General features: G+C 36.3%; 1 protein-coding gene across 7 annotated transcripts in view; it reads left to right on the forward strand.

The window, feature by feature from the left end:
* The window catches only part of CEP128 (centrosomal protein 128), a 397,887-nt gene that overhangs the window by 178,291 nt on the left and 201,281 nt on the right, over positions 1 to 18,315 (forward strand). For 6 of the 7 annotated variants that reach the window (XM_073242024.1, XM_073242028.1, XM_073242029.1 and 3 more), the window contains one exon: positions 13,431 to 13,623. In XM_073242024.1, coding sequence (XP_073098125.1) covers positions 13,431 to 13,623 — 193 coding nt within the window. Of the gene's footprint in view, positions 1 to 13,430; positions 13,624 to 13,780; positions 15,740 to 18,315 lie in introns of those variants that run through there. The other variant, XM_037018503.2, reaches the window with a different exon arrangement.

Genomic DNA, 18,315 nt, shown 5'->3' on the forward strand with positions numbered 1-18,315 from the left:
AGATTGGCATAAAGTCCAAGTAACAGTTGGACCAATCTCAGAAACAATAACCAATGAATGGTAAAAACAATATATTACAGGGAGGAAGAGGGTTGTGGTGATTATTAAGGAATGCCAAGAAAGGAGTCCTGATTAGGGATTTGTTCTTGTCATAAATCCTGACGAGACACTTGAGGAGCAAAATTTTATTCATTTTAACAGAGAATTTACTGAGTAACTACTATGTCCCAGGTGCTATATTACATGCTGTGGACATAAAAACAGATTAAGATGTGATCCTTCCACTTGAAGAACATGTTTTCTCCAGAAAAGCTGACGCTTACGTGGATAGTTTCAGTGTTGTATGTGAGAGCTGTGCTAGAGGTATGCAGCAGCTGCCGCTGAGGCTGATGTCCCATGTGAACCTTGAAGCTAGCCAGGTATAGAAGGCAGTGCATGCAGGCAGAGTCAACAGTAGGAATGGTAAGGAAGATAAAGCATGATAAATGCAAAGAAATCCCCTGATTTGGAAATAATACTGCACTATGAAAGTATGAGACTGAGAATGGAAGGAATGAGGCTCTAGAAGGAATAGAGATTGAGTGGATCAAGAAGAGCATTGTATGCCACTTTCAAAGCTTGGGTCCCGCTCTGTGTTTTTTGGGTATCACAAAAGAGTTTTGAACAGAAGAGCGATGTGTTCATGTTCATATTTTAGAAGCATCACTCTCATAGTGATGTGGGAGGTGGATTAGAGGTGGGTAGGTCTTTCAAAGGCAGGAAGGCCAGTTAAATAAGAGGTTCTTGGGTTAGACCCAGGGCTCTGGGTAATGGAGGGTCTAAGTCTGAATTGAGGAAATTGTAGAGATTCAGAGGAAGGGACAGTCTCGAGTAATAGTTTGGTGACAATATGCAAGTGATGTTTAATGGCATGCCAGAGGATGATAGAGAAGATGTCCAGAATTTTCAAAACAAACTGGAAGATCCCAAAGGTTGGTATTTGAAGAAATAGACATACAGGGTTCCAGACAGGCAAACTAGCAGTATTGAAAGAGTTTCCACCACAGGGATTGATACCCAGAAGTTTCCATTTGAACAGGACAGGACCAAAGAGAAGAAGGGACAAAGGCACAGATCCGAGTTAGGTTCAAATTGTGGGAAGAAATGGGAAGTACCAAAGATATTCACAGTGAGAAAACAGGAACACATTATCAAATCTAGGGCAGGCAGTCACTGTCAGGTCAATACTAGCAAGTGTCACTGTTTATCCCACATTGTAAGTTGTCATTTTATGATAGGGAATAAAAGAAAAGCTGATGTCAGCTGCTCTACAGCACACGGCAGGATCCTAAGTGCTCTGTTGTTTACAGAGAACACCTTTAATTCTGAGATCCAGTACTCATTAGTCCCTAAAATGTAAAAAGGTCAGTTTCTTTGCTGCTTGCACTGTAGAAATCCTTTCCTTCTTGGCCCTTATCCCACTGCTGAAATTTGAAACATTGAGACACTGTTGAAATTGGAAATACTGAAATTCCCATTTAACCCTCTCTTGCTTTAATCTGCCTGCTTTCTAAGGGAAAACCTGTGCCTAGCCTGCTTCTAATGCGTCCTTAGCACTTAAACACAATCCTTGCCTAAATGCTCAATAAATTTTTTTTCAAAAAAGTGACTAAGCTGGCTGCATTTCCCTGCTTGTGTTACTCCCTCAGTTTAAATATCATCAAAGCATCAGTAACAAGTAGACTAGATATCAGTGATTATATTCATTCTCAAATACTGGCTTTATTTGATCAGAGCAATACACTTTAAGATTACATAGGTAAGAAATGTACTTCTGAATTATTCGGGGATTTTTCTTTATTATCCTGTTTGTTATCCCACAGAGTCATACTTTTTTAGTATTATATGTTCTAGGTGCTGACAAGCATTTGTTTTTCCAGGCTTTTTTTTTGAATAGGATAAATAAAGCAGCTTTAGAGATCATATAGTTTGACTTCCTCATTTTGTAGATGAGATGGTGGCCCTGGGAATTTTGTTTTACCTCAGGACAGAAAGCTAGTTAGTTACTGGGCAGGGTTTAGAACCTGGCTCTCTGAACTCTGTGCAATTGTTTCTTTCCATTGATTGTGTAATCTGCCTTAAATATAAATCTGTTTATGAATCTTATCTTTTTAGTGATGTAAATTTTTTAAAATTGTCATTGTGTGAGAAGTTTTAGACCCACTGTATCTTATTCTCATTGAAGGATGTGAATAGTCATTTAGTATTTTATCCTTCTAGAGTACACATGGAAATGAGGTACAAATACTTAGGTATCCTCATTCATTTGTTGAAAATTTATTTTAGATTGTGTACATGGAATGCATTCAGTTTAATTGGAGAAAAGTATTTTGTATTTTTAAATATGTCTTGTTATGGAGATTTTTTTCATTCTTTTTTATTCATTATTAAATAGAAAAGTAAAAGTATTATTGAAATAATTATATTTATATTTTGAGACTCATTTAGATTTGAATTTTGCAGTTATGGTTTAATTCTTGTTTTGGTGGTCTAACACATTCCAAAACATGGCCCTTCTCTTTCTTTAGCTTTTGTTCTTGTGTAAACATTTCCTCTCGAAACTGTTTCGAGTTTTGACAAAGGAAGCTTAGTAGTTAAAAGCAGCAAAATTATGGGTCCTAATATTATTGCTAAACCCATCAGCTATATAATCTTTTTATTCAAATTTTCTGGTTTCCTTGATTTTTAGCTTTGCATCATTCCTTAGTCACTTTGATATATTATAATACTGAATCTCACTAGACGATTCTTACAGATTAAAAAAATCATTTGGGGTTATTTTGCTAGATACTTGTGAATATTCCCATCTAATTGCAGATTGTCAACTATAGGTAAAAAACTGCCTTATTGAGAAATTCTTCTTCTATTTTGGTTTATTTAGAAATACTTGTTGATATAGTTAAATAAATGAGCCTATTATATAATCTTTAAGATGCAAGTGGGTCATAGAATAGTGGTTGCACAGTGATTAATAGCCTTGCCAGCTAATTATTATTTGGAATTGGTAAGGTTATTCCAATATTGTATTTCAACCTGTTTTTCTAAGATACTTAATGACAGATCCTGGGTGTTTCTCTGACAAACACTGATTCTCATAATTTATTATTGGATGATTAAATTTCTACAAGTTGATATTTTGTTTTGCAGGAGTAATGATACATTCTCCATGTCTATTCAGTTCATAAAAAGCATCTAACTATAACCTTTATTTTCATATGGCTGTGGAATAAGTGATTCTTAGGAGTAAACTGAAGCCATAGGTCATATAGTATTAGTCTGATGCTTGGGCTACCATACCAAAATACCACAGACTGGGTGGTTTACGCTACACACATTTATTTTCTCACAGTTCTGGAGCCTAGAAGTCCATGAGATTTTTGCCTATGTTTTTTTCTAAGAGTTTTATGGTTTCATGACTTACATTCAGGTCTTTGATGCATTTAGAGTTTACTTTTGTGTATGGGGTTAGACAGTGATCCACTTTCATTCTCTTACATGTAGCTGTCCAGTTTTGGCAGCACCATCTGTTGAAGAGACTGTCATTTCCCCATTGTATGTCCATGGCTCCTTTATCAAATATTAATTGGCCATATATGTTTGGGTTAATGTCTGGAGTCTCTATTCTGTTCCACTGGTCTGTGGCTCTGTTCTTGTGCCAGTACCAAATTGTCTTGATTACTGTGGCTTTGTAGTAGAGCTTGAAGTTGGGGAGCGAGATCCCTGCCACTTTATTCTTCCTTCTCAGGATTGCTTTGGCTACTTGGGGTCTTTGGTGGTTCCATATGAATTTTTGAACTATTTATTCCAGTTCATTGAAGAATGCTGTTGGTAATTTGATAGGGATTGCATCAAATCTGTATATTGCTTTGGGCAGGATGGCCATTTTGATGATATTAATTCTTCCTAGCCAGGAGCATGCGATAAGTTTCCATTTGTTAGTGACCTCTTTAATTTCTCTTAAGAGTGTCTTGTAGTTTTCAGGGTATAGGTCTTTCACTTCCTTGGTTAGGTTTATTCCTAGGTATTTTATTCTTTTGATGCAATTGTGAATGGAATTGTTTTCCTGATTTCTCTTTCTATTGGTTCATTGTTAGTGTATAGGAAAGCTACAGATTTCTGTGTGTTAATTTTGTATCCTGCAACTTTGCTGTATTCTGATATCAGTTCTAGTAGTTTTGGGGTGGAGCCTTTAGGGTTTTTTAAGTACAATATCATGTCATCTGCAAATAGTGACAGTTTAACTTCTTTACCAATCTGGATTCCTTGTATCTCTTTGTTTTGTCTGATTGCCGTGGCTAGGACCTCCAGTACTATGTTAAATAGCAGTGGGGAGAGTGGGCATCCCTGTTGTGTTCCTGATCTCAGAGGAAAAGCTTTCAGCTTCTTGCTGTTCAGTATAATGTTGGCTGTGGGTTTTTCATAGATGGCCTTTATTATGTTGAGGTACTTGCCCTCTATTCCCATTTTGCTGAGAGTATTTATCATGAATGGATGTTGAATTTTGTCAAATGCTTTTTCAGCATCTATGGAGATGATCATGTGGTCTTTGTCCTTCTTTTTTTTGATGTGGTGGATGATGTTGATGGATTTTTGAAAGTTGTACCATCCTTGCATCCCTGGGATGAATCCCACTTGGTCATGGTGTATGATCCTCTTGATGTATTTTTGAATTCGGTTTGCTAATATTTTGTTGAGTATTTCAGGGATATTGATCTGTAGTTTTCTTTTTTGGTGGGGTCTTTGCCTGGTTTTGGTATTAGTGTGATGTCGGCTTCATAGAATGAGTTTGGGAGTATTCCTTCCTCTTCGATTTTTTGGAAAACTTTAAGGAGAATGGGTGTTATGTCTCTGTAAGTTTGATAAAATTCTGAAGTAAATCCATCTGGCCCAGGGGTTTTGTACTTGGGTAGTTTTTTGATTACCGATTCAATTTCGTTGCTGGTAATTGGTCTGTTTAGATTTTCTGTTTCTTTCTGGGTCAGTCTTGGAAGGTTGTATTTTTCTAAGAAGTTGTCCATTTCTCCTAGGTTTTCCAGCTTGTTAGCATATAGGTTTTCATAGTATTCTCTAATAATTCTTTGTATTTCTGTGGGGTCCGTTGTGATTTTTCCTTTCTCGTTTCTAATTCTGTTGATGTGTGTTGACTCTCTTTTTCTCTTAGTAAGTCTGTCTAGAGGCTTATCTATTTTGTTTTTTTCTCGAAGAACCAGCTCTTGGTTTCATTGATTTTTTCTATTGTTATATTCTTCTCAATTTTATTGATTTCTTCTCTGATCTTTATTATGTCCCTCCTTTTGCTGACCTTAGGCCTCATTAGTTCTTATTTTTCCAATTTCGATAATTGTGACATTAGACTATTCATTTGGGATTGTTCTTCCTTCTTTAAATATGCCTGGATTGCTATATACTTTCCTCTTTAGACTGCTTTTGCTGTGTCCCACAGAAGTTGGGGCTTTGTGTTATTGTTGTCATTTGTTTCCATATATTGCTGAATCTCCATTTTAATTTGGTCATTGATCCATTGATTATTTAGGATCATGTTGTTAAGCCTCCATGTGTTTGTGAGCCTTTTTGCTTTCTTTGTACAATTTATTTCTAGTTTTATACCTTTGTGGTCTGAAAAGCTGGTTGGTAGGATTTCAATCTTTTAGAATTTACTCAGGTTCTTTTTGTGGCCTAGTATGTGGTCTATTCTGGGGAATGTTCCATGTGCGCTTGAGAAGAATGTGTATCCTGTTGCTTTTGGATGTAGAGTTCTATAGATGTCTATTAGGTCCATCTGTTCTAGTGTGTTGTTCAGTGCCTCTGTGTCCTTACTTATTTTCTGTCTGGTGGATCTGTCCTTTGGGATGAGTGGTGTGTTAAAGTCTCCCAAAATGAATGCATTGCATTATGTTTCCTCCTTTAGTTCTGTTAGTATTTGTTTCACATATATTGGTGCTCCTGTATTGGGTGCGTATATGTTTATAATGGTTATATCCTCTTGTTGGACCGAGCCCTTTATCATTATGTAATGTCCATCTTTATCTCTTGTTACTTTCTTTATTTTGAAGTCTATTTTGTCTGATACTAGTATTGCAACACCTGCTTTTTTCTCTCTGTTGTTTGCATGAAATATCTTTGTCCAATCCTTGACTTTTAATCTGTGCATGTCTTTGGGTTTGAGGTGAGTCTCTTGTAAGCAGCATATAGATGGGTCTTGCTTTTTTATCAATTCTATTACTCTGTCTCTTTTGATTGGTGCATTAAGTCCATTTACATTTAGGGTGACTATTGAGAGATATGTACTTATTGCTATTGCAGGCTTTAGATTTGTGGTTACCAAAGGTTCAAGGTTAGCTTGTTTACTACCTTACTGTCTGACCTCACTCGCTTATTGCGCTGTTATAAACACAGTCTGATGATTATTTCTTTCCCTTCTTTTTCATCCTCCTCCATTCTTCATATGTTGGGTGTTTTGTTCTGTGCTCTTTTTAGGAGTGCTCCCATCTAGAGTAGTCCCTGTAAGATGCCCTGTAGAGGTGGTTTGTGGGAGGCAAATTCCCTCAACTTTTGCTTGTCTGGGAATTGTTTAATCCCTCCTTCATATTTAAATGATAATCCTGCTGGATACAGTATCCTTGGTTCAAGGCCCTTCTGTTTCATTGCATTAAGTATATCATGCCATTCTCTTCTGGCCTGTAAGGTTTCTGTTGAGAAGTCTGATGATAGCCTGATGAGTTTTCCTTTGTAGGTGACCTTTTTACTCTCTCTGGCTGCCTTTAATACTCTGTCCCTGTCCTTGATCTTTGCCATTTTAATTATTATGTGTCTTGGTGTTGACCTCTTTGGATCCCTTCTCTTGGGAGTTCTGTGTGCCTCCGTAGTCTGAGCAACTATTTCCTCCCCCAGTTTGGGGAAGTTCTCAGCAATTATTTCTTCAAAGAGACTTTCTATCCCTTTTTCTCTCTCTTGTTCTTCTGGTACCCCTATAATGTGGATATTGTTCCTTTTGGATTGGTCACACGGTTCTCTTAATATTGTTTCATTCCTGGAGATCCTTTTATCTCTCTCTGCATCAGCTTCTATGTGTTCCTGTTCTCTGGTTTCTATTCCATCAATGGCCTCTTGCATCTTATCCATTCTGCTTATAAATCCTTCCAGAGTTTGTTTCACTTCTGTAATCTCCCTCTGGACATCTGTGATGTCCCTCCAGACGTCTTTAATCTCCCTCTGGACTTCTTCCCTTAGCTCTTGCATATTTCTCTGCAGCTCTGTCAGCATGTGTATGATTTTTATTTTGAATTCTTTTTCAGGGAGACTGGTTACGTCTGCCTCTGCAGATCCTTTCTCAGGTGTAACTATGTTGGTCTGGACCAGATTTTTTTGCCTTTTCATGGTGATTGCAGTGGCTGTAGGCAGGTTGTGGGTTAATCTCCTAAGCTGCTGTTGTCAGGGAGTCTGTCAGAGCAGCGCTGAGCCGTGCGGGGAGTGGCAGGCTTGCCAGGTGCACTCCTCTGTGCTAGTGGAGACCCTGCCGGGCAGCTGTGTGACAGCAGCGGCCTTTGGATCTGGCCCAGGCGGCTGTGCCTTGGGCTGGGATTCTGGTTGGCTCCTTGGAGCGCATCTGTTCCCTCTGGCTCCACTGCCAGTGCGTGTAGGGCTTTTCTGCGCAGGCTTCTACCGTGCTCTGGCTTCACTGCCACCGGTGCGCACGAGCCACACCTGGGCTGTTTAGTTGCACTGCTGTGGGCTAGCCCTGCGGCACACGGGCTCTCGGTTCCTTCTAGCGCTTCCGCCCCCGGCGTGTGCTCCCACTCTCCTACTACTGGGCCTGTATGTCAGGGTCCGCACCAGTTGGAGGAAGAACTGGCAGGCTGCCTAGTCCTGTGAGGGGCTTCAGAGCTGCACTGCCTCCGTTTCGGGCACCTAAGTTTCCCCCGTCAAGCTATGGGGTCCCTGTCTCTTTAAGACTTGCAGAAAGCACTCGCTTTTCTTTTGTCTCAGGGGCATCAGTTGCGGGGACCTGCCCACAGGTTTTGCTTTTCCGTTTCTCTAATATCCAGCACCCCGTGCACCTTGTGTCTGCATTCTGGGTGCGGATTTCTAGAGCTGGTTGTTTAGCAGTCCTGGGCTTTCACTCCCTCCCTGTTCTGACTCCTTTCTTCCCGCTGGGTTTTGGGGTGGGGGAGCGTTCGTGTCCCACCTGGCCACGGCTTGTATCTTAACCCCTTCATGTGATGCTGAGTTCTCGCAGATGTAGATCTATCCTGGCTGTTGTACTGCATCCACTGGTGTCTTTTTTAGGAATAGTTGTATTTATTGTATTTTCATAAATATATGTGTTTTGGGGAGGACATTTCCTCTGAACTACTCACGCCGCCATCTTCCCGTGATCCTTTTAGCTTTGTTTTTATCTCACCTTTCTCTTCTCTTCTTTTTTTTGTTTTGTTTTGTTTCTTAAGTAACAGCAGAATTGAGACATAATTTACATGCCATACCATTCACCTATTTATCATGTAATATTCAACAGTTTCTGGTATATTCATAGAGATTTGCAATCATCACAAGGGTTTCAGACATTTTCATCACAGAAAATAAAAATCTGGACTCTTCAGCTATTGTCTCCTAATCTGCCCATCCTATCTAGTTTCACAACCCTAGTCAACAAGTAATCCTGTCTTTATAGATTTGGCTGAACATTTCTTATAAATGGAATCATATAGTATGTGGTCCTTTATGATTGATTTATTTTATGTAGTGGAATAGTTTCAAGGTGATCTGTGTTATAGTTTGTACCATTACTTCGCTTCTTCTTGCCAATAATAGACCATTGTATAGATATACCACATTTTCTACATCCATTTATCAGTTGATGTTCATTTGGGTAATTTCCACTTCTTAGCTATCATGAATAATGCTGCTGTGAAAATTCCAGTATACATTTTTTTTTTGCATGAATATATGTTTTCATTTCTCTTAGATATACACTAAGAATGTAATTTCTGGGTTATGTGGTAACTATGTTCTACCCTTTTGAAGAATAGCTAGATTGTTTTACAGAATGATTGCACCATTGTACATTCCTACCATCAGTATATAAGAATTCCAGTTTCTCTCTCTATATATACCAATAGTTGTTATCATCTGTCTTTTTGATTATAGCTATCCTGACGTATGTGAAATGGAATCTCACTGCAGTTTTGACTTGGGTTTCTATGATGGCTAACGATACTGAGCATCTTCTCGTAGTTATTGACCATTTATATGTCTTCACTGGGGAAATACCTATTTAGATCTTTTGCTTAATTCATTATTTCTCTGTTTATTACTGAGCTCTTTATGTATCCTAGATACAAATCTTTTCTCAGATATATAGTCTACAAATACTCTCTCTTGTTCAGCAGGTTTTTTTTTCACTTGTTCATTGTGACCTTTGACTCACAATGTTTTAAATTTTGATGAAGTCTTAATTTATAAACTTTGTGCTTTGGTTGCTTGTGCTTTTGGTGTCATAGCTAAGAAATCATTACCAAACCAAGGTCACAAAGACTTATGGCTATGTTTTTTTCTAGGAGTCTTATATTTTTACCTTTTACATTTAGGTCTCTGACCCATTTTGAGTTAATTTTTGTATATTGTATGAAGTATGGGACCTACTCCATTCTTCAGGTGGATAGTTAGTTGTCTCAGCACTGTTGGTTGAAGACTATTTTTTTCCCATCAGATTATTTTGGCACCCTTGTTGAAAATCAATTGAGGATATGTGTAAGGGTTTATTTCTCAACTCTCAATTCTATTCCATTGATCTATCTGTCTATCTTTCTGCCAGTACCACATTTTCTTGATTACTGTAGCTTTGTAGTAAGCTTTGAAATGGGTACGAGGCCTCCAACTTTGTTCTCTTTCAATACCTTTTTTCTTTTTTTAATCTTTTGACTATTCTGGGTCCCTCAAATGCCATTTGAAGTTTTGGATCACTTTGTCAATTTCTTCAAAGAAGCTAGCTGGGGTTTTAATAGGAATTGTGTTGAATCTATAGATCAGTTTGGAGAGTATTTCCATCTTAACAGTTATAAAGTGTAATCTATGTTCATGAGATAGCTTCCCATTTCTTTAGGTTGTCTTTAGTTATTTTCAGCAATATTTTGTAATTTTCAGAGTATTAGTTTTACACTATTTTTTGGAAGTGTATTAAGTATTTTATCCTTTTGATGCTACTGTAAATACAATTCTCTTTTTAATTTCATTTTTGCATTGATCATTCAAATGTATAGAAATAAGATTTATGTATGTCGCTCTTATATACTGCAGCATTGTTAAACTCTCTATTTGTTCTAATAGCTTTTTAGTGGAATCATTAGGATTTTTTTATATGGGGCATGTCATCTGCAGATACATGCAAAAATATCTAATACTTTCTTTTCAATATATATTTTATTTCATTTTCCTGTATAATTGTCCTGCTGTAACCTGCTAATGCAATGTTAGAAGTGGTAGGAGCAGACATCCTTTTCTTGCTTTCAGTCTTAGGGGGAAAGCATTCAGTCTTTCACCATTAAGTATGATAATAGTTGTGGGTTTTTAATAAACATCTTTATCAGGTTGAAAATTTTTCTCTTATTCTTAGTTTTTTGAGTGTCTTCATGAAGAGTCGTTATTGATTTTCATTGTATGCTTTTTCTACACCTTTTGGTATGATCATGTGGCTTTTGTCCCCATATGAATATGGTATATTATAATTGATATTCAGATCTTTCATTATGGCAACACCGTGTATTCCTGGGATAAATCCAGCTTGGTCATACTATAAAAACTTTTTTATGTGTTGCTGAATTCTGCTTATTAGTAGAGTATTTTAAAATATCTATATTCATACCACAGCATTATAAGCAATCTGGGGAAATGACAGTTAGGACCCTAGTATTTTCAACCTGCTGTGTCTAAGGAGAAGTGGTCAGCCTATTGGCGGGGATTGGTGGAGGAGGCAGTTCCCAGGATCTCCACTCACTTGATAGGAGTTTAGTCTCCACAAATTAGAGCTGTGAGGCTGAAAAATCCTAGTGGTCTGTCTGCCCTTCCAGAGATATAGTCATTATTATGATCTGTTTCTACTCACATACTCTGACCCAAAGGTGTGAGTTTTCCACACCAAATAATTCTCCAATTTTCTTCAGACACCAACTGGATGTCCTGCAGTTTAATTCAGTCTGACACTAACTACCCAGAGTTAGTGCAGATCCCATAGACTAAGGCTCAGTCCCACAAGACTGAACCCAATTTAGATGCTAATCAAGTAGTGGATCCCCAGGTTACCTACACTTCTATCTGACCTGGCTGTAAATCAGGGGTTCCCATAGTCCCCTTCACAGGTTAAAAATTTGCTATAATCATAGCTCTAAGAGAAATACTTTACTTACTATTACCAGTTAATTACAGAGGATACAAATGAACAGCCAGATGAAGAGGTGTGTAGGACAAGGTCCATGGTCCTTAGCACAGGAGCTTCTGTCCCCAGGGAGTTTGGAATACGTCACCCTGGCATGTGGATGTGTTGTTCACCAACTTGGAAGCTTCTCAGATCTCATTGTCATCAAGAGTCTTCATAGAGCTTAATCTCCAAACTCTCCCTGCCCACCTACCGCCTTTCTAGAGGTTCAGGAGTAGAGCTGAAAGGCTCCTACTTGCTAATCACCAGGTCCATGTTGAGGCTGTCTGGGGACCCCTTCTAAAGATACCTCATTAGCATAAACTCAGGAGCGATCAAAAGGGCTTGTTATGAATAATAAAGGTCCTTCTATCACTCTGGAAATTCCAAGGGCTTTAGGAGCTTTGTGCCAGGAACCACAGAAAAAAGAAAAAATATCTTTCTATGTCACAATGTCAGATACCTTGACGGTGAACTTGGGGATAGGGAGCCCTATCTTCTTGGCAGTACCTTTCTGGGATGAGGAGTGCAGCTTTTATAACGTAGGGTAGAAAGGTGAGAGTCAGTGATAGCTCAAATGCCACAGAATTTGAGGTTGTTAATGAAATCTGATAGAGTTTCTTGAATACATGTTTCTTCATTTGCTATATGGCCTTAGAACAATTTCTAGAGACTTTAATTAAAAAAATTTTTTTTCAGTAGTTACAGGTATTTCATTAAAGAATAGTTCTTCAGAACTCTATTATTCTGGAGACCTAGAACTTCTATCAAGTTTGTTTTTGATAAGAATTTATATTAGTAAATATGATCTAAGTTTTGCCTTTACAAGCATGATTTCCCCCCCACCCAACAAATTCACAAGTAATTGATATATACATCAGTTATCTTATGATATTGTATAATGTTTTGTTAATTTGACTAATGATGATATCTGTCTTATGTCACAGAGGTACCGTTTTCTAGACAGATCTTCTCACCAAAGGAACTGTGCCTCTTTTTCAGTTGTGGGGATGTTTGAAAGCTGATGTATGTGGGGAGCCCCCAGTCTAGGGGCCATATCCCAGTCCCACTTCATCATAGCCTAAACTGTTCTATCACAGCTACTGTTAACATGCTGTGGTGTGTCCTGAGAACCTCCCTGACTTCTGGAGGCCTAGAACTTTCTTACAGATGAGTGCTATCCAGGGAAATTGTCCCTTAGCTTAGCCTAATTTTCCCTTCTACTCCACTGCTTACCTCATTTTGTGATTTATTGAAATAAAGACTTTAGATTATTTAAAATCAAGTAGACTTTGAAGGGTGGCCTCACTTGGGCAGGTCCTAAGATCTGACTGAAATCCTGTTCTATTGAAAGTAGAAGAAAAATTTTTTTTTCACCCGCTCTAATTATTTACATATTAAAGATGATGAAGTTAGAATCTATGGAAAGGAGAGTTACTTAGATTGAATATCCTAGTCTTTTAAATGTGGAAAAATATTGACTTTATCTCCTTCATGCTATAGAGGATCTCTCTCTCTATTTGATTAGCTGGACCCTTGGGCCTATACATTTTTAGGAACCAAAACTAGGACTTTTATTCTCTTTTTAAATTTCTGAAGTAAAATTCTCCTTTATAACAAGACTCCAGTTCTATTCTGGAGTGTTTTTTATTTTCAAATGATATACTAGACTGCCTTGTATGTCAAATTAGGGGGCTAATTGTATTATGATAGAAAGTTTAGCAGGCTGAACTTTTCTATAGTATTGCCTTTCCAAAGGTAATATAGTGTACCAAATCATGACTTAATTTCTGTACCAGCTTTTAACCGATATAAAACATTATGCAAATTAAAACCCTCTGGGTATTTTTTTGGCTTAGATTTCTTAGTTACTATCATTTAGCTCACTATGACTTTTTATTTCATATTTCAATAAATACTACTGTTTTCTAGATTTTTAAAAAACTAGTTATAAATGGCATTTATTTATTTGTTTATTTTTTAGACTAAACTTCAGTGGCTCTGTGAGGAACTGAAAGAGCGAGAAAACAGAGAGAAAAGTCTGCGGCACCAGTTGATGCTGTACAGACAACAACTCAGGAATCTGACGGAAAACAAAGAATCTGAGCTCCAGTGTCTCTTTGAACAGATAGAAAGACAAGAGCAGCTTCTGGAAGAAATACATCGGGAGAAGAGAGGTGTGTTGGCTGCTCTTACTTTTCTTTTTCTTTGGTTCATGGAATCCTAAGATTGAAAGAAAACTTGTTTTTCTTGCCTCTAGTTCACAGTGTTTCCAAATTGTCTCCTTTTTATGTCTCTTGCCTTCTTATCTTCCTTCATTTCTGGGTCTGGAAGAGAAAACCGTTCCATCTTGAGAGTTTTTCCTGCAGCTGCTCTGTCCCTCCTGTATACGTAGCACTTGTGTCTGTTGGTCGTTTGCAAGTGTTAACTTGGTAAGTAAGACATATTTGCTCTTCCCTGGTATAATGACAAAACATATTCAACAGATACTCATTCAGTGAGTGTTTACTCTGTGCTTACGTTGTCTTGGGCATTATTATAGGTGCTGGTGATACATTAGTGAATTAAGCAGAAAAAATTCCTGCTCTTGTTTAGCTTATATTATTTTGAGTGGGGTGACAAAAAAAATGTAATAAAAGAAGGTTGTACACATAATGGTGAAAATAATAGAGTTAAGGGGAAGAGAATTTGGGAGAACGTGGGACAGGGTTTACTATGTCTGTTATGTCAGCTATACTTCACTTTAAAAGTTAGATAGGAGACTTGGAAAACTACTTTTCTGTTCTGCTCTACTAGAGATGTATCATGATGGGAAGAAGAAAAACAGCATGTTCGGGAATCTTTGGTATGCCTTACGTTTTGTTGGATTTAAGTCTTCTTTATTGGTGAACTTTATTAATTTAAGAATCATAAAGAAGGTTAATATATTGTCCCACTAAGAAAAACTAAACATTAACATATGGTAGTCCTATCAAATAAATTTTTTGTTTTTCATTTTTGTGATCAAGATTATTCTCACCATATGTACTACTTAAAAATTTTTCACTGCTATATTGCAATGATTCTTATTTTTTAGGGGATAAGGACCATTTTACATTCTTAAAATTTTTGAGAATTTAAAGAGCTTTTATTAATATATGTTATATGTATCAATATCTATGATGTTAAAGCTGAATATTTAAAAGTATTCCTTTGAAATAATTATTATAAACCCATTACATATTAGCATAAAATTAATTGAATTTAACTATTTCCCAGTACAAAAAGATTGGTTGCCTCTGCATTTAATCTGTTGTTATTACATGTCATGTAACATCTGGAAAAACAGCACTTTTCATTCATGAGAAATTGAGTGTGAATAAGGCAAATAATATCTTAGTATTATTATTAAGGGGTGTCATATGGTCCCCAAACCACCCTTTAATAATTGCTGGTTAGTGCAACTGAAATATATAAACTCTGCCATTAGTAAAAGTCAGAGGAGCTGTTGTATTTTTTTAATAGTACAATAGAATCTAATTATTGCACTTACAGATAGAACTCTGTATGATCTCTATACATGTTACAGATTGTTATATTTAACACTAGTTTACAAGCCAGTTTTTCTTTTAGTAAATATTATCAATATTGTCACCCTGTAAATCATTTACTTTGTATCCTGCAACCTGGTTAAGCTTGTCAACCAAGTTATTAATTTCAGTAGCTTTTATTGTTTTTGGTTCCTTAGTAATCAGGGTTTTCCTTGTACATGATCATGTCATCTGCAAATGAGGACAGTTTTGCTTCTCCCTTTTTCCTTTTTCTTGTTTTATTCTACTGGTTGGGATCTCTAGTACATATTAGACTAGCCTTAATATACTGAACTAATTCCTGGGATAAACTACACTTTGTCAAAATGTACTTTCCCTTTTGCATGTGAATTTTATTTATTAATAGTCTGTTAAGAATTTTTGAGTGTATGTTCATGAGGAGTATTGGTCTATAGCTTCCTTTCTTATAATGTCTTTATGCGTTTTGAATGTTAATATAACAGTAAGTATAAAATAGTGTAACAATATGTTCTCTTAAAATAAGTTATGTTTTCCCTTTTATTTTTTTGAAGCATTTGTGTAGAGTTTGTATTATTTCTTTTTACACATATGATAGAATTCATTGATGAAGCCTTCTGGGCCTGTAGTTTTCATTTTGGAAATTTGGGAAGCTCAAGTTATAGATATATGGCTACTCAGAATTTCTACTTCTTCTTTTGTCAGTTTTATTAATATGTGCCTTTCAAGCTATTTGTTCATTTCATCTAATTTGTTAAATTTATTGGGTTAAAATTTTTCATAAAAACCTCTTCTTAATTCTTTAATTTCTATATTATCTTTACTGATACCTCCTATTATATTCTTGTATCGGTAATTTATTTTCTCTCTTCTTTAGAAGTCTTGTTGTGGGTTTTATTAATTTATTAATATTTCCCGAGAAAATCTTTGAGTTTAAAATATTTTTCTTGGTCTTTTAATGTTTTATTGATCTTTATCTTATTTTTCCCTTCCTTTTACTTAGTGAGTCATTTGCTCTTTTTTTTCTGGATTGTTTAGTTGGGAGCCTTATTTTAATACCTTTCTTTCCTAATATAATCATTTAAGGTTATAAATTTTCATCTTAATAATATTGTAAGTGCATTCTACAAAACTTGATATGTTGTATTTTTTTAATCATTGAATGTGAATTAGAAAATATTTCTCTTATAATTTCTCCTTTGATCCATGAATTTTTAGGAAGTATACTACTTAATTTCCAATACATATAGAATTTCCTAGGTATTTTACTATTGATTTTTAACTTAATACCCTTGGGGCCATAGAATATACTCTCCCTGATTTTGATCCTTCGAAATTTACTGACACTTGTTTTATCTTAGTTAATTTTCCATGTGTACTTGAAAATAAGGTATGCTTTACATTTACCTTGAAATGTTTTATAAATGTCACATACGCCAAATTGTTTCACAGTATTCTTTGTCCGAGGTGATTTATTTATCCTTATTGTTTCTATCCATAAGTGATACAAGATTGTTAAAATATTCAACTATTTACTTTGTGTGTCTGCAGGTGTGATTTCTTTTCTTTATATATTTAAAAACTCTGTTATTAGAGTCTGTCTTAGTATTGATTGTGAAATGTGTCCAGGTAGGAATCTATTGTAATTGTCTCAATAAGAGCAGAAGAGGGATTGAAGAAGGACATTGGTAGTGGTAACAAATGCAAAATATATTGTGGAGGAATTAGCACAAGACTGCAGTGTACATGAGAGAGAGAGAAGGCTCACAGGAGACTCTAAGGACTTAGTGGTTTTGCCATTGGGAAAAACACGAAAGTCAGGAAGAAGGGGCTGATTTGAAGGGAGATAAAAAGAGATTGTATTTTTTTACCTATTCCTTAAAAATCATTAATTAAAAAAAAATGTGTTGGGAAGACCCAAACTTTTGTGATTGAGAAATGATCTGATAATCTCTTGCCTTATGTGTGTATTATATATGAGATGCTGTCTGGTGACTTAGAAATAATGAGCACTTAATATGAATGATGATGACCAAAGGCTGCTGTAGTTGGAGACTTAAAAACATGTTTATTAGGAGATAGGAAGAAATAAATAGGTTATTAGAAATATAAGCAACGTGTTCCTGGTGAAAAGGGGATTGCTGATTACCTCTGTTGAGGCCCTATGAGGAGGTTTTTTTGTAAGGCATGATATTTGATTTAGATCCGGAAGAATGCAGCAGGATGTCCACAAGAAAAAGAAAGATTTTCTGTAAGGTTTCTGTGCATAATGGTCTTTTCTTGCATACTTCATTTGTTTACAATGGTATGCATAGAGGTGATTAAATTGAGATATTTCTGAAGTATCAAAGTTAATTGTACACATTTATGTTTGATTCCCTCTGTGTCTCAGAAACTTATCTGTTAGGTAGAACTAAGTTAACCTACTTACAAGTGAAACATGATAGAGAAACTTCCTATTCATTGGAATCACCTTTCTCTGGATTAATATTTTTAGTTGGGTTTAATGTCATATTAATTCATATGTGTCAGGTTATTTGAGGCCCATACACAAGGAGTTTCCTTTGGTGAGCTGTCAGATTTGTTGATCTCAGTAGTCTTATGCTTCCTGGGCTATTGTAAGCCCATGGGTTTGGGCTGGAGTATTCCAAAAGGGGAAGAAATGTGTTGAGAAGTTATTGTCATGGACGTCTTAGGAATTCGGTGGTTACTGGCTTAGAAATCCTTCTCTGTTATGCATGGCACCCAAGATAAGAGTAAAGAGAGGTAAGCTGTAACTGGGAGGATTTAGGTATGGTATTTTAACTTGGGTACATAGTTATTTTTAACAATTTCTTAATAAACAAACTGCTGTCTGTCTTCTTAGTATTCTGATAACTCACTGCTCCTCTGTGTCAAGATTCCTCTATAAGAATACTTTGAAACTATGAGGTTTACTAAAAACTGAAATTTATGTGGAAGTTGGAAGGATTCCTTTTTTCAAAGATCTTCAGGAAGAGGGTCACCAGAATAGTATGATTTAGTTGCTTTCTTGCTCTATGAAATGCTAATGATTATAAGCAAATAGAGCAGGTAATTTTCTTAACATATTTTCTCTTAAACTGAAATTATGAACTCTTCCTTACACAGGTGACCCTTGCTGCTCTCCAGGTACTCTGTACTTGTGGCTATGACTATTTAGTGTTCATAACTTTTTTTCCTGGAGTAATAGAAATTAACACGGCCTCTGAAATTCCTTTCCCTTAAAGATGAAATTTGATCTTCTTACCCAATTTCTAGTTTTGGCTGGGTGTTAACCTCATTTGGCTTTGTCAGACTAGG

This window comes from Manis javanica, chromosome 8, assembly GCF_040802235.1.
Source record: "Manis javanica isolate MJ-LG chromosome 8, MJ_LKY, whole genome shotgun sequence".
NCBI classification, from domain to species: domain Eukaryota; kingdom Metazoa; phylum Chordata; class Mammalia; order Pholidota; family Manidae; genus Manis; species Manis javanica.